Raw genomic sequence first — 16752 nt, 5'->3', positions numbered from 1 at the left:
GATTATTAAATTATAAAAGAAATATTATAATTTTGGAATATTTTATTAAAGTTTTATTAGTCTTTTTCTTTTTTTAAGATTAGGACAAAACCAGAGAGTGAAGAGGAATTCGAGCCCTTTGACTAATTAGAATAGGGTCGGGCAGAGAGACAAATATCTTCCTCTTGCTTGGCATATTCGGATCCTGACCGTTGAATATTTGGTAGAAGTCTCATCCTGTGGTTCATGTCGAAGTGACGTGTGCTGTGAAAGATACCCGACCAGGATCCGTGAGGGGTAGTGATGGAGATGTGTGATTGCTTTTTGGGTTTGGGCCTGTCAAAGTCAAACCTCCTTCTTCTGTCTCGGATTTGTGGCCCATTATTGGTTTTGTTTAATGACATAAATACCCTTGCTTGCTTTCTTTTTCTTTTTCTTTTTTTAAAAATTTTCCTTTTCAATATAAAATGGCAATGTTTTAAGATCATTCACATCCCCAATTTTTATAAATCCGCTTTTGCAATCTACCCTACATTCCACTCTTTATTTTACAATTCCTTTTATTAAAATATTCTAATATTTTTTCAAAAAAGGAAAAAAAAAATCATATTAGAATAGGCGTGAAATATTTTTAACAATGTCTAGTGAAACCTAAACAACCCTAAATACTACTGTTGCCGAAATGAAAAATCAAAGTCTCCACCACACAAAAAAGTATAGTTATAAATTTCCAAATCCATTAAATTGTTTCAAAATGTAGCCAAAATAATAACAACAACAACGAAGCGAATTTCAAATTTACCATAAATTCAATAAGACCATTGGTTACCTCCAACCCTTGTTGAAACCAAAATGAGTAGATGGAGGAGGAGTCTTGTTTGGTCTTGGGAACATTAGAAAAAGCAACCCAAACATTAGAAAAAGAAAAGCTGAAGTTTATGAAAGAGAGAGGAAAAAAAAAAAAAATTAGATGAAACTAATAGCCTTTTATTGTCAATTGACTACCCATAACAACGACGTTCTAGAAAAGGAATGGTGTGGCATCCCTTTCGGGAAAAATGTGTGCAAGCTGTTGTGAATCCTATGCAAGCACTGTGTATGGAAATTGTGAGTGATTCGCCTGATCTTTTGAATTTGCCACCAGTCAATGGTCATTGGGAATTTTAAAGTGTGATTGGTCATCTATATTTATTTGAATTTATTACCAAGCTAAATTTAAGGAAAGTCAGGTGTTCCTTATCTAAATAGGAGTTAAAATTCATGTCTCAAACAAGAATCATGAATTCAGGAATTCGCTTACGGGTGGGAAATGTGCTAAGCACCCCACAGCGCATGTCATTTGATAGCACTTTATTTTAATTTGTTCTTAGGTTTTGGTTGTTGACAAATAAAAGAAACTTAGAAACTACTAAACAATTACACTTTTTATAATTAAGAACCACCATTTTAGATCCACTTTAATTAATAAGAAAGTTAGGATTTGGTAAGTGACTAATCTATGAGGTAGATTGTACACTCTATTTTATTTTATTCTATTTATGCATTTTATTTAGTTTACACTTTGTGTTTTATTACTTTGCAAATAATAGAAAACCATCAATTAGCTTCAATATAATACTTAAGGAAAGTTAAGGTGGAGTGGGAAACTAATCTATGAACTAGGTTGTGAAATAATATCTCAAGTTAAAAAAAAAATATTTCAATAATGCAAATGGTTTATAAATTAAGGGAAAAATTGTAAATTAATAATCTTTCACAAACATTGCTTGATCTATATGGGCCTTCAAGTTGGGACCCAAAGAAGAAAAGGTCAAGAGCACCTTATAAAGAAAAGAAAGAAAAGTTAAAAGAATCGTGTGTAGTGTTATTTTTTTAGATGTACTTATAACGAAAGGTTAAACGTTTTAAAATACTAGGTTTTATTAGATATAAGTCCTATTTAGCACAAGAATAACTATGTTTATTGACATTATTCTTCATTAATTGTAGTCGATGAGTCTAGAGGGAATTTACTGATGCCCTGGTTTTAAATAGAGCTTTTAACCTATGTTAATGTAGGGGGAAAATTTTCAAAGAAATAAACTTTTAATGTTTTCCATACACCTTTTATAAGAAAGAACCATCATGTTAGGTCCACTAGAATTTGTAAGGAATGTTAGGATGAGGTAAGTGACTAACCTATGAGCTAGATTATGGAAAAACGTTAAAAGAAAAATTTTCAAGCTCTTGACCTCTTTTTATTGTAGGGTAAATTCTAAATTATAAAAAGAAAAGTGGACATCTAGCCTTTTTATTACGATTTTACCAAAATAGAATCACGTAATTGGGTCCACTAGAGTTTATAAAGAAAGATAGATTAGAGCAAGAAAGTAAGATATGAACTATGACTTATGAATAAGGTTTTATTGTCTTTTACTATGGAAAAAAAATAAATATCAGAAGGTACACTTTGTTTATTTATTTATTTTATCAGTGTTTTATTATTCCTTAAACATTAAAGAACCATCAATTAGTTTTCTTGTAAGCTTTAAGGAAAGCTAAGGTGGAGTGGGAGTCTAATCTATGACCTAGGTTTTAAAATAAAACTCAAGATTTGAAAGACAAAAATTTCTTCTATAACGTGAACAATTTATAGATTAAGTAAAGAATTGTAAATTAATACATTCACAAACAAGTCTTGCATATGTACAAGCTTTCGGGTTAGGACCCGAAGAACTTGGTCTAAAGAACCTTATAAGGAAAAGAAGGAAAGTTGAAAAAATAGTTTCTAGTGTTACTTGTTAGATGTACTTATACTAGAGGTTTAAACATTTACAGTACAGATGTAGTCCAATTTAACACAAGAATATTTTTAAGTATGCACATTATCCTTCATTAGTTGTAGTTGGCGAGTCTTGAAGGAATTTCCCGATGCCCTGGCTTTTAAATGGGTATTTTAACCTATATGTTTATGTAGGACGAAATTTTTTATAGAGAAATAGATCAACTTTCAATGTTTTCAGTACGCCATGTTTAGTCCACTAGAATTTATGAGGGATGTTAGGATGGGTAAGTGACTAATCTATGAGCTAGATTGTGGAAAAACGCTCAATTTTTTTTAAGAGTTTTTGACCTTTTTTTTTATTGTAGCGTAAAACCTTTTTTTTTTTTTTTGAGAAACTTGTAGCGTAAAACCTAAATTTTGAAAAGAAACAAACATTTTATTATGGTTTTACAATAGAATTATGTAGTTCGGTCCATTAGAGTTTATAAGGAAAAACACATTGGAGTGAGAGAGTAACGTATGAACTATAATTTAGGTCCACTAGAATTTATTAGGAAAGTTAGGATGTGGTAAGTGACTAGCCTATGAGCTAGATTGTAAAAACACTCAAATTTGTTTAGTGCTTATGATCGATCTTTATTGTTGGGTAAAACCAAACTTTTGAAAATAGACAAACATTTGGTATTTTTATCATAGTTTGTCTAAATAGAATCACGTAGTTGGGTCCATGAGAATTTTCTTATAAGAAAAGATAGAATGCAATAGACTAACCTATAAGCTTTTGGCCTCTCTCTATTTTATGGTTAAACAAAATTTTTGAAAGAAAAAAAGAAGAAAAAAAGAACCTCTAGTATTTTTATAATAGTTTTACCCTAATAAAATCATCTAACTGTGTCCATTAGAGTTTATAAGGAGAAATAGGATGTGGCAAACTAATCTATGAGCTAGATTGTGAAAATCTGTTTTTTTTTTTTTAAATATTTTTTGACATTACTTGTATTGTAGATTGGAACAAATTTTTTTGAAAAGTAACGGATATCTGACAATTTTATCATAATAGAATCTTTACGTAGGGTCTACAGTCTACTATAATTTATAAGAAAAGATAGACTAAAGCGAGAGAGTAACGTATGAACTATGACTTTTGATTCTAGCTGGCAACAATAAATTAGTTTCCAAAATTTTGCCTTTTGTTTGCCTTCTATGAAAATGAGTTTTTTTTTTTTTTTAAAAAAAAGAAAAAACTAAGTTATGATTTTTTTTTATTGTACCTTTAAGCAAATAAGTAATAATAGTAATAAAAAAAAAAAACCTAGGGATGTAAGTGTTTTATCACTCCTTAAACAACAATCAACCATAATTTAGCTTGATTATATAAGTTTTAAGGAAATGCAAGGTTGAATGAGAAACTAATTCTATGGGCTATTGTTTTGAACAATAAAATAAAATAAGAAGTTTGAATAATATAAACACATTTATAAAATAGAAGGACAAAATGGTGAATTGACAAATTGTGAAAAATAGCCAATAGGGCCTTATCTATATAAACGGGCCTTCGGGTCAAGTCCGAAAAGAAAAAGGACAAAAGTACCCCTATTCCCTATAAGACAACCCTATACATCCTCCTCGATTTTCTTCATTGACTCTTTTTTCCTGCCCGGTCTGCCCCAGTCCCACCAACTTTCCCAAAAGCAACCCACAATGACTGACCCGTCATTAACACAAAACTCCACCCCCATATTTGTCAAACTAATCAAATTTCTCTCTCTCTCTCTGCTTACCACCCATCATGGACCCACATTTAACCAACCTGGCATCCAACGTGTCCCCCAGGTTTAACCGTCAACCCACAAAGCCAACCACTACAGTAAATACAAAAGAAAAACACCCCAACCAAAACCAAAATCAAAATCAAACAAATTTTTTTTATTTTTTATTTTTTTATATAGTTATGGTAGAATTTCAACCGTGTTCGTTCAATCAAATTACTCAATTGTAGTTTTTGGTGTTGGTGAATTTTGGATATTAAAATTTTTTTAACGAGGAGAATCGTTTTTGACGTAGACAGAGTGTTTTAAATTCCAGATTTTTCAACAAAAACCTTTATAATTGAATTAATTAAAATTATTTAAAAAAAAAATTGTTTTGGTAGAGAGCGAAAGTGTGTGAGTGTTTCTCTTTCTATAAAAACCAAAACCAGGTCAGTTAGTCAGTCTTCTCTCTTTCTAACAATAAAATAAACAAACACTCTCTCACTTTTTCTCTCTCTCTCTCTCTTTATTTTTTTACTACTAGTACTTGCACTAGTACTCATTTTTTAAAAAAATTTCTTGGTTGCTTTTACTTTGGACTTTGCCGGAGTAGGACATTTTCCATAATAAATTTTTATTTTTTTTATTTTCCATTTTCTCGGGAGCCAAACGGCGGAGATAGAGTTCGTCAAATGTGATGGGAAACGGAGTGTCGAGCCTGTTCTCCTGCTTCAAAGCAAGGAACCAGGCGGACCAAACCGATAACCCGAACCCGGAGGTGGTTTTCGCGGCTTCTGAGCCGTTGGATGAAACCCTAGGCCATTCTTTCTGCTACGTCCGATCTTCAGCTCGCTTTCTCTCTCCTACTCACTCCGATCGCTTTCTCTCTCCTTCCAGTTCTCTCCGCTTCTCTCCTTCTCACACAAACGACGCCGTTCCTGCTTCTTGCAAGACCCGACCCGGTTTACACGAGCCTCCTCCTGCTGCTGCTGCTTCTACTGCTACTGCTACGACTACCTTTCGGGCCATTTCCGGAGCTTCGGTTAGTGCTAACAGCTCAACTCCCAGAACAGTCCTTCAGCTTGACAATATTTACGACGATGCCACTGACGCTGTTCTCACCACCGGCGTCACTTCCGGCGGCGGCGTCAGGGGTAGTATCGTCAACGGCTTCGAGAGCACCTCGTCGTTTTGCGCTCTCCCCCTCCAGCCCGTGCCACGTGGCGGCGGCATGGACCCGGTCATGGAGCGGGAGCGGGGCGGGTTCTTCCTCTCGGGTCCAATCGAGCGCGGCGCTCTCTCCGGCCCACTCGACTCATCCTCCGCCACCGCCGCCGATAGCGGAGGCGTTCCGTTCTCGGCTCCGCTCGGTGGCATGTACGTAAGAAGGAAGAAGAAGAAGGGCATTTCGGGGATTCGGAAGGCGTTGTCGTGGGAGAAGAAGCGGCCGTGGGTTGTGCCGGTGCTCAATTTCGTGGGCCGCAAGGAAGGCGGTTCGGGTAATGCGAATGCAGACGATTCGGAGGCCAGAAATGAGTCGGATAACGTTCAGTGGGCGCTCGGCAAAGCCGGCGAGGACCGAGTCCACGTCGTGGTCTCGGAGGAGCAAGGGTGGTTGTTCGTCGGAATATATGACGGCTTCAACGGCCCCGACGCCCCGGAATTCTTGATGGGTAATCTCTATCGTGCCGTATACAATCAACTCCAAGGCTTGTTTTGGGAAATTGACCAACAACAACAGCAACAAGAGCCTGAGCTACCTAGTGATGACATTAATATTAGTGTAATTAATAATGATGATGATGCTTATAGTAACAACATTAATAACGAGAACAACAATCCAGTAAATGTAGCTTTAGAAAGTGAAGAGAACTCTGGAAATAGGAATGCTTTCGTTTCGAATTTGGAATCAGACCCAATTTCTGGTGATAGAGGAACGGTGGCAGTGCCGAAGAAAGTGACGTTTCAATCGGAGGAGGGGATAGAGGTGAGGAGGAGGCGGCTTTGGGAATTTTTGGCTGAGGATGATGCGGAAGACGGCCTAGATCTTTCTGGGTCAGATAGGTTTGCATTTTCGGTGGATGATGCGCTTAGAGTGAGCAATGCGGGTTCGGCTGTGAGTAGACGGTGGCTGCTGCTGTCGAAATTGAAGCAGGGGTTGTCGAAGCACAAGGAGGGTCATGGTGGGAGGTTGTTTCCATGGAGTTTTCGATTGGAGGAGAAAGAGAAGGTTGAGGTTGAGAATAGAGTGGAGGAGAAGTCTTCTAGGAGTGGGAGGAAGCGGAAGGAGGGACCCGTGGATCACGAATTGGTTCTGAAGGCATTGTCTCAGGCTCTCGAACTGACAGAGCTTGCGTATTTGGATATGACGGATAAGGTAATTGATACCAATCCAGAGCTTGCATTGATGGGTTCGTGTTTGTTGGTTGTGTTAATGAGGGATGAGGATGTGTATGTGATGAATGTGGGTGATAGTAGGGCTATTGTTGCGCAGTATGAGCCGCAAGAGGTTGGTTCGAGTATGATTGGGTCAAGCATTGAGGGTATTGCTGAGGAGTCCTCAGCTGTGGGTGAAAAGGCAATTAAGGCCCCAAATGAGGCTCTGGCTCAGGCTCAAGCAATGAGATTGGTGGCATTGCAGCTTTCTACTGATCACAGCACAAGCATTGAAGAGGTAAGTTTTGAATTTTGGAAAAATCTTTAGTTTAGTAATTGTTCCTAATGACGTGTTCCTTGAAATTTTAGCTTCATTTTTTGCTGTTAATACTGAGATTTGATCAGTTGCTATTGAAATTCTCCATGAACATATTGTTTAATTTGCATGTATTGGAAGGAATCATGTGGCTTCATAACTTGCTCTGTTTCCAAATTGGCATACAAACTTAGTGCCCAGTGACCTTTAGAGACTAGTAATGTACTGACTCTTGTTTTGCCTTGAACAGAGGATTGTATTTGGAATGGCACTTATAGCTTGAACGAGTTATATGATAGAGCTATTGATGGAAATTTGGGATAAGAAAATTTCTAAGACCTTCCATCTAGGCAGAAGTCACATGCCTTTGTCCCATTAGTTTGTTGAGTCTGTGAATTATGGGTCCACTATCCATATCCCCATTAGTGATTTGTGAGTTTTTTGGGGTATGGTTTACTGAATAGGAAATAGAGTATCTAAGAGGTCAATCTCTTTTTATTATTATTTTGAATTCAATTTATTGGCAATTATAGATTTAGATGCTTAAAAAGGAAATAAAATTTTGACCTGCATTTGTTGCCATTTCAGATCGTTGGCAATCATAATTGTGTGTTGCCAGTTTTATCATCTTTGATTGATATGGCCAAATAATTATTTTCTCACTTAATTGTGCATTCTACTGTCTTAGTAATATGCATATTAGGTATTCTAAGATTTTGTGCTGTATTTCCTCAACGCATTGACTCTCAGAGAAAAGAAAGGTCAACCTGATAAGGTGCTTACTATGTTTAAGTTGTGCAAAATACTGCCTGCAGTGCATATGGTCGAAATGGATTCATTGTGATTCCTCATCATATATAATTCTCTTATGATGGCCTTCAATCTGAACCTTAGAAATTGCCACCTAGAACCTTTCTTTTGGGTTTGTGCCATATAGAATTTCTATTGCCTTTAAAGTGAATATAGGAAAGTGAAGAATAGTTCATTTCTGTAGTCCTGAAACTTCCAATGTCATCTTAAAGGGCAGTGAAATCCGTATCACTAATAATAAAAAAAAGATATTGAACTTATAGATTAATGACTTGTATTTGGTGTTTTATTAGTTGTCTTTTAGTGGTGATATGAGGAAGCTTCCTTTTCCTTTGTTCCTTCTTTACTTCCCATTTTGTCATTTGTCTTGACACATGCTGTCACTAAACCCTTTATTTGCAAGTGAACAAGGAAGATGTGCAGAAGCTTCCTCATCATTTTCTTTTTCATTTTTTTCATATCAAATCATCTTGGATTCAGATGTTACCTTTCTTGATGTCTACTTGATGCATTTATGTGTGCAAATTATTCCTTGTCAAATTCTCTATGATGTACATATTTTGGTAGTTTCTTAAGATCTGCTGAACTTTTTGTACTCTCTTTAGATCTTTCTTTATGTGGTTTTGTATGGTTTCAGAACTTTTTGGTTGTAGCTATGTCTTTTGAGGAAGTGATCAAGCAGGATTGCATAGCTTAAAACTGATCATTCCCTGGAGACTCAGCCTTTTTCATGGAGAAGTTTCAATCTCATTGAGCTTTTCTTGTACCTTAGCTTAAGATTTGAATCAGTTCTAGTTTGGCACAACTTTGTTTGCCTCTCTGTGCTTCAATCAGATCAAAATTGCTGAACTCAGAGACCTTGTCGCATTTTTAAGTTTATGCTATTCTGTGCTGAACCGCCTGAATCTTCTTTCAGTGCATTTGCCTTCTAGCTGATACATTTTTTCAGAAGAATGATACATATTTACGGGCGCAAATATGCAAGCTACTAATGTTGCATTTTTACTCTTTCTTATTCTTATTCTGTTTTTTTTTTTTTTGAAGGAAAAGGAGGGGGGGGGGGGTGTTGTGTTGTTAATTTTCACTCCCTATTTTCTTTTTGCTTCACAGCATCTTCTATCTTTTTCTCAATACTAATTCGTACAGACCTAATGCATGACTGTTTTAGTGATGGGAGTGTTTTCAATTATTGAGACAGCCCTGTGCTTTTTGCAGATTTCCATACTTTTGTACATTCATTTCATGCTGAAATGAAAGCCATTACTTTGGTTCCTTCATGAGCTTTGAGACACTTGATAATTGTGTCACACCCATGTGTGCACTTGCACGCTCATATTTTTCTCTTATTAATGATGACTGTTTACTTGTTTTCCTTTTTGGTACTTATGGTTGGTATTAGTCTTCTTAAGCATCCTGGTCATGTGATTGATGTGTAGTTGCTCAGATTTGCTAAAAAGTACTGTCTTCAATGTGCAGGAAGTCATAAGAATCAAGAATGAGCACCCAGATGATAAACATTGCATTGTCAATGATAGAGTAAAAGGTCGTCTCAAGGTCACCAGAGCGTTTGGGGCAGGATCTCTGAAACAGGTTCTCTTTATTGTTCTTCCTCATAATTTATCTTGAGAATTTTTCCTTCTAAACTAATTCTATTGGACAAGAACTCGTCACACTGTTGTCACAGAAACATCAAACAGTTAGTGATTAGTACTTCCTCAGATTTTTTTTTTTAAAGATGACTGAATATTCATCATTTTAGAGGTCATCATGGCATCTAAATGAGACTTGGTTCTACAAAAGAGGGAAATGTAAGCAATTTATGGGCCATAAGTCTACTATTGGTATGAAATAAAATTAAAACAGATTCAGCTAATTGGCACACACACACGCCTTTTCTCTTGAGTAGGTTGAATAAAAGCCTTGAAGGGTAAACTCTTTCAATTGAGTACATGCAAACAGTTTACATCTTTTTAGTTGTAGTTTTTGTGTAATGATAATAATTTTTTTTTATCTTTTAAAATATATATATATATATAGATTTTAAGTAGGATGGACTTCATTTTGGACATTTTTTTGCATTTCTTAATAAGACAAGGTGTTAAATATCTTTGAATGATGTGAATGAAGAACCTATTAATTTTTTCCTTGTCATGGAGGTGGGTTTGAGTGGGGGTTTGGGGAGATGGGTATGGAGCATGGAAGATAAAAAAAATGTATGAATGCGAAAAAGTGCATCAGAAATTATTCCTGAATATGTTCTGATATTCATGCATGATGTTTTCCACATCTTCTGATAGGTTGTGGCGTGAAACAAACTTGTTTTGTTTTGGAGTGACCCATCTTTAGCAAGCTTGTCCTCTAGTCTGTTTATTGATTAATGGGATTTAATTGCTTTAAGTTTTATGAGGTCAGGCTTACTTATGCATGTATCCATTGTGTGCATTCTACAAGAAAAATTATGCATTTCATGATACAATTAAATTAAATTAGAAGTTATTTTTCTCGTGGTATAAGCGTACTAACTTACAAGTGCTGCCATCAGAATTATGTTTTTGTGCTTTGTCTACTGTATGAAGCTTTCCATGTATGGTGTTTTTTTTGGGATGCATCATATGTTAGGAATATAGACTAACATAATAATGCAACAACCATGTTTGTGCAGCCCAGATGGAATGATGCACTGCTGGAAATGTTTAGGAATGAGTACATTGGCACTGCACCTTACATATCCTGCTTGCCTTCTCTTCGCCACCATAGACTCTGTCCTAGAGACCAGTTCTTAGTTCTCTCATCTGATGGTCTGTATCAATATCTGAGTAATCAAGAAGTGGTTTCGCAAGTTGAGAGTTTCATGGAGAAGTTCCCTGATGGAGATCCTGCACAACATTTGATAGAGGAGCTTCTTTTCCGCGCTGCCAAGAAAGCTGGTAAATAGTCATTCTCCTACTGTTTGATATCATGTCATTTATTATGCAGACACTGTTCTCCATATATGATTTGTAGATGTCGTTTCTGAATTGATGGAAGAATTAGTACAAAAATTACGTGATGTCAGCATAAGACTACAACTCACCTCAACTCAATCACTCCTTAATCCCAACTTAAGTTTCTAGTCTAGGAAGACACTGATCAGGTCATGTACTTCTCCATGGGAAGTAACTAAACTGACCTTGATATTATCATTTTGCCTTTGTAAACTGTATTTCTCTGTGTGGATACATAATGTGTATAAATACACTCATTCATACACACACACAGACACACACACACAAATATATATATATATATATATATATGTATATATTATGTATTATGTATTATGTAGAACTGGTTTCTCAAATGATGCAAGCATAATTAGAAAAATTGTGGTATATCAAAATTAAGACTTTTTACAACTCTACTAAGCCTTAACCCTAACTTGCGATTCTCTTATTGGAAATACTTGCAAATTAAGTGGATACTTTTATGTGTAGTTGCATGTTTGCATAAAGTTTTCAAGCTGTGGCAGTCTTTGTTTTTATTTTTTTGGAATGGAAACCTTGTCAGTCTCAGTTCTTACCACTTTGGATATCAGAGTGGCATCAGGGCTAATTGGCTATGGCCTACCATCATAAATTGTGCCTGACATCCTAGGATCAAATTTGATGAAAAAATATTTATGCTGCAAGGGATTTTATTTTATCAGGGTCAAAATCATCATTCTGATCTGTTAATTTGAGGATCTGTATTTTTAATCATACCATAAAAAAGTAAAAGTACTTTTATGTTGTTGTTATTATTTTATTTTATTTTTCACTAGAACGGAGAAAGAGAGTTTTTGACTTGTCAAATTTGGTAAAAACATTTCTCTACAAAATTAAAAGTTTGGTAAAAACATTGTTAAAAAGATTGAAGGAAGGTTGAAATCTCTGAAGATAGAATCTTTAGTATACAGCCTGTACCTAAGTTGCTCCCTCTTATTTTTATTTATAAAATTTTCTTTATTTACCAAAAAGATTAAGTGAAATTATAACTCATTTAACCCTTTTGAGCAATACATGCACGTGGAGTTCATCCCCCTTCCCTTTTTTTGCAAAAGAAAAAGAAACTCATTTGAAGGAAAATACACATTCTTTTTGGTAAGGTAGGAAACATGCTTTTAGTGGTTACTGGTCTCTCTTGTGCTGTTTTATGTTAGAGGTTCTTTAAGACAAATGGGTTAGGAAATGTACCCATATCAGGGCCCAATTATTTTTTCCCCCACATAAATAGTAGCTACCAAAATAAGATAAGAGCTAAACGTCTTTATCTGTCTCATTTTTCTTCTCCTCTACCAGCTTGGGGCTTGACTTCACTTACTTTATTCTTGAATGGAGGGGAAACAGTAGCATCTGCAGCTATCTTGGTAGTCTGTTGGATTCTTTAAATGGAGAGAGAAACATCTCTTGTGAAATAAATTGTCAGCTCAAACTAGGATAGTTACTTCATTCAGTTTGTGTTCATTTGGCCCCATCAATTTCAACTTAATCCATTGCTATTCTACTTCTATTTTGTGGGCTTGCAAATGTTAAATTAGAAGTGGTATTGTTTGCAGGAATGGACTTCCATGAATTATTGGACATCCCGCAAGGAGATCGCAGAAAGTATCATGATGATGTTACTGTTATGGTTGTATCACTTGAAGGAAGAATTTGGAAATCATCAGGAAAGTACCTCTGAAACCTTCATAAACAAGCGATCTTTATACAAGTGAAGTAGCAGTTTCAATTTTCAACTCGAGCTACTCGCAAGCGGTATCAGAAGTAAATGACCCATTTTTCTTGGGTCTCATTAGTATTTTTTGTTGCACAGCATAAGAATACAGCTTATAGAGGAACCCTGGCAGATAATGGCAAAAAGGCTAATCTTAGATAATCAAGGTTTCGACTAGATGCCAAAAAAAATTGGTTTGAGGATGAAAATGGGAATTTGTAGATGGGGGGTTGTAGGGAAATGCTCTTGTAGGGAAAAAGAAAAGAAATCTTCTTGTTTTTAAGATTTTAGACTTTTTTTTTTTTTTTTTTGGGTTAAAAAGAAAAAAATAGAAATTTTGCATAGGTGGAGGCTCTTTCCATTCATTTGTGCTTCTCATCCCTTTTTTGTTCAGAGCTAAGAAAATGTGGTTGTAAATTGGTGGGGTTACAAATTTACTTACTGAACTTGAGCATTCCCTTGTCCAAAATGAGCATCTGTAATTTTGAAGTGGTATTTTCACCACTGCGGGTAAAAGAGTTGGAAATTTATTTCAAATCCTTGCGTAGCTTAGCCGTAGAAATAGAATGCAGAATCACTTTTGAGCACAATTTTTCCAAAAGAAAGCATGTTCATAAATCAGCTGTGAAAGAGCAATGGGGAAAGGAAGAATAATCCCAAGCCTGCCAACAAGGGAAACAAGTTGTTGTATTGGTAACTTTGTTCATGAGTGCAATTAACCCCAAGAAAACCAAATAGCTACGTACTCTGCGATAGGAAGTAGTTTCATATCTTGGTCCATTTGCTTGGATGGCAACATAAATCTAGAAAAAGAAAATGTGTTATCCTTACAAATAAAGCTGGATTGACCCTGTACGGAAACTATCATCCAAACGAGTAGAAAAATACATTTTTCATAATCCTCGGTGCCAAAGCAAAACTACTTTGCGCTGCAGCTTGAAGGACAATAATTATTGAGGGTATTCTCACTGCAATCAAAGCCAATTAAAGAGCCCTCTCTGTTTTGATATCAAGATCAATGTTACATTTCAAAAATCTAAAGCAGAATAAAGTGTGCAATTTAATGTAACAAATACAAATGACATCTATCAACATATTTATGCCATGATATTTAAAAGACCAAAAAAGAAAAAAGCAATGATGAAAAGTGAAAACTATTGCCTTTGTAATTACACTTGTTCATCAATTATGCTGTAGCAGCAGAGGATGCAAGCCTTGACTGCACCCAAGATACTACATCTTCTCGAGTTGCAACAAAGCAACCAACTTTCTGTTCACTCTGTCTAAACGGTGCTGCAAGTTTCTTCACATGAGAAGCAAAGGAATTGGCTAGTCCTTGAGAGAATTTGTGGGTTCCTGAACCTGTTTGAGCCGAAAATATCTCTGGCAATTCCTCTTTGTGCTGGACAATTTTCGAAAGAGTCCCCATCCACTCTTCCAGTGCAGTATGAGCTGCACCAACAGACAATGAGCGAACATCCAAGCACCACTCATGTACAGTCTTGTTGTGTAAACCTGGGTATAACCCATATAGGGTTCCTAAGTAAAGCAATTCATGAGCTCTCTCATGAAGCTTTCTGTTTCGACAAATATCAATCAAGCAATTACAGAAGGGTCTCCGTGCTTCGACTGCAGTTTCACTGAGAATACCCCTAAACTCTTCCTTGACAGTTTCAAAACTAGTTTTTTCCTCTGTTGCCAATTTCACAAAGGCAAACAACTTTGGGTTAGCTTGCTGCAAACAAGCAAGGACCTTATCAACATCTTCACTTTCCTCACACAAGGACACAACAGATAGCAAGCATCCACAAAGCCTGTCATCTGGCTTAACCCCTCTTTTAATCGAAACACCAAAAACTCTAACCAAGTCTTCAATTCTCTTAGCCTTTCCCAAGCACTGAATCAAACAAGTGCACCCCATCACATTGAGCTTAACACCTGACTCAGACATTTCTTCAAACAACTCCACTGCTTTGTCAACATTCCCTCCACTCCCATATATATTAAGCATTGCCGTATAGCTCCAACTATCTGGCCTACACCGCTCTGACCCCTTCATGTCCTCAAACAGCCTCTCAGCCTCTTCCTCCAATGCAAGGTCTGCACACATATTCAATAACGTATTATACAATATCAAATCCATCGGCCAACCTTTCGAACTCATTTGTTTCCACAATTCCAAAGCATCTCTAGACCACCTAGCCTTGCCATAAATCTTAACAAGTACAGTTAACGTTTTCTCATTTGGGTTTAACCCTGATTCCACCATTTCCTGGAATAAACTCCTAGCTAAACCAGGCTTTCCAGCCTTACCCATTGCCTCTAACAATGTATTGTACACAACCAAATTAGGCTGCACATCAAGAGACTTCATCTCTTGCAAGACATACCTAATACCATCATAGTCCCCAGCTTCACCAAACATCCTCCCCAACACAGAGAATGCAATGGGGTCAGGTTTCCACCCACTACCCCTTGCTCTCTCATACAGATTCAACACTTCCTCAACCTTGCCCAATCTGGCATACACATCTAGAATAGCAGAGTACGTCACCTCATCAGGCATCAAACTTGTTTTATACATCCTCTCAAACCACTCCACAGCTTTATCAAAATGGTTACACTTTTTGGCACAAGTAATAAGGGTGCAGTATGTGATATTATCAAGCTCAATCTGATTGTTTATCATCTCACGTGCAAGCTCCTCTATGAGCTCAAACTGCCTCCCATACTTCAAAGACTTCATTGTGACATTGTAGAATATAGTTTCCAAGGGAAACAAATTCTGGGTCTTGATCCATTTCAAGAACAGGCGAGCTTTCTGCCATGGCCTCAAGCTGTTGAGTATCAAAAGTGCATTTTCTCTAGTGGGTGGATGTGGAATTTCTTGAAGAACAGACAAGAAAGCAGCTTCAGAGTTGTCACAGTCATTGAGCCTGTGGGCAAAGAGCTTGAGCTCTCTTACCTGAGGGTTGTATGAGTAAGAAGAGCGTTTGTGCCTCTGAAGGGAGAGCACAAAGCGTTTGGGCTTGGTGGGGTTGACCCAAGTGGACTTAGGCTTGGACAAAAGCTGGTTTTGGTGAGTGGTGGGTTTAGGGAGAGTGGTTGTTGATAGAGGCCTGAGTTGGTCAGATAAATTTGGGTTTTTCTGGGTTGGTTCTGGAGAGGGTTTTGGGGAAGACTTGGAAGAGTTACACAAAATGGTAAATCCTCTTTTGCTTGTTGTGTATTGTCTGAATGGAGAGTTGAAGATAATATTGGGTTTCTTTGTGTCTGAGACTGAGAGATGGACTGTAAAATGGACATCCAGAACTGAAGACAGAGAAGTAGCCATGTGAGAGAGAGAGAGAGAGGGAGAGAGAGAGAGAGAGAGGGTTTAAGAAAAAAAAATTCTCTCTTTTAGTTTAACATAGATTTGAGGATATTTTTCACCTTATCCGAATTGAAGGCACCCTAAATTTATGACCCAAAAAAGATAAAAAAAATTATGACCCAAAAGAAAAGATAAAAAAAAAATTTGGGTTATAGATCCACCCCGAAGGATGGGAAGCCTTAACCGGATGTGTAGGTAACAAGAAAGCTCGAAAGCCGTTCCCGTCCCTGTCTGGGGAGATGCCAACCATCTCTCCTTTCTACGAACACATTCTTTCTTATGCAATAGGATTATTATAAAGAAGCAAACTTTCTTAGATGTTCGCGATGTGGGATTAGAATTGTAGTTGAGTATAGAGGGTACCATCTTTATGGATAAAATTACTACAAGAATTCTAAATAAATAAAAAAGAATAACACATTCATAAAATTATTATTCCAACCTAGGGAGAATAATTCGTAACAAAAACGGATTTACCTTTTATAGTTTTATATTACAAATCGCCTAGTCAAACTCATGTGCCTAAAGTGAACCCCCAACCAAAACTACACCCCCAAAACCAAATCTACACCCAAAACCAAATCGAGGCTCATTGCCCAAATCGAACTCATGAACCCCTATATGAGATCGAACTCATACCTAGTCAAGAATG

The 16752-nt window shown here is 36.6% G+C and overlaps 2 protein-coding genes and 1 non-coding gene across 4 annotated transcripts; 1 reads left to right on the top strand and 2 right to left on the bottom strand.

Annotated features, from left to right (window-relative positions):
* The first annotated feature begins 5022 nt into the window (after window positions 1–5022).
* LOC115971264 (protein phosphatase 2C 29) lies at window positions 5023–13268 on the top strand. 2 transcript variants are annotated; one of them, XM_031091069.1, is made up of 4 exons: window positions 5027–7168; window positions 9473–9586; window positions 10659–10923; window positions 12570–13268. In XM_031091069.1, exons 1-4 carry the CDS (start codon window positions 5192–5194, stop codon window positions 12692–12694), a joined length of 2481 nt encoding a protein of 826 aa, XP_030946929.1. In that variant the 5' UTR covers window positions 5027–5191; the 3' UTR covers window positions 12695–13268. The 2 variants fall into 2 exon arrangements, with proteins under 2 accessions (XP_030946930.1, XP_030946929.1); XM_031091070.1 differs by lacking the exon at window positions 12570–13268 and having other exon boundaries at window positions 5023–7168; window positions 10664–10757.
* Window positions 13269–13663: 395 nt separating this feature from the next.
* LOC115971158 (pentatricopeptide repeat-containing protein At5g46580, chloroplastic) lies at window positions 13664–16169 on the bottom strand. Its single transcript, XM_031090890.1, has one exon. It carries the CDS (start codon window positions 16059–16061, stop codon window positions 13914–13916), a length of 2148 nt encoding a protein of 715 aa, XP_030946750.1. The 5' UTR covers window positions 16062–16169; the 3' UTR covers window positions 13664–13913.
* Window positions 16170–16237: 68 nt separating this feature from the next.
* LOC115972656 lies at window positions 16238–16369 on the bottom strand. The gene has a single exon (XR_004087519.1). It is a non-coding gene; the product is annotated as a U6atac minor spliceosomal RNA (small nuclear RNA).
* Window positions 16370–16752: the final 383 nt, after the last annotated feature.

This window comes from Quercus lobata, chromosome 12 (assembly GCF_001633185.2).
Source record: "Quercus lobata isolate SW786 chromosome 12, ValleyOak3.0 Primary Assembly, whole genome shotgun sequence".
NCBI classification, from domain to species: Eukaryota; Viridiplantae; Streptophyta; class Magnoliopsida; order Fagales; family Fagaceae; genus Quercus; species Quercus lobata.
Note: the sequence above shows the minus strand (reverse complement) of the source record. Positions and strands in the feature narration are given on the sequence as shown.

Coding starts and splice junctions, on each gene's coding strand:
- LOC115971264 (XM_031091069.1), top strand. CDS start 5,192: ATGGGAAACGGAGTGTCGAGCCTGTTCTCCTGCTTCAAAGCAAGGAAC. Junction 7,169..9,472: donor ACAGCACAAGCATTGAAGAG/GTAAGTTTTGAA, acceptor TTCAATGTGCAG/GAAGTCATAAGAATCAAGAA. Junction 9,587..10,658: donor GGGCAGGATCTCTGAAACAG/GTTCTCTTTATT, acceptor ATGTTTGTGCAG/CCCAGATGGAATGATGCACT.
- LOC115971158 (XM_031090890.1), bottom strand. CDS start 16,061: ATGGCTACTTCTCTGTCTTCAGTTCTGGATGTCCATTTTACAGTCCAT.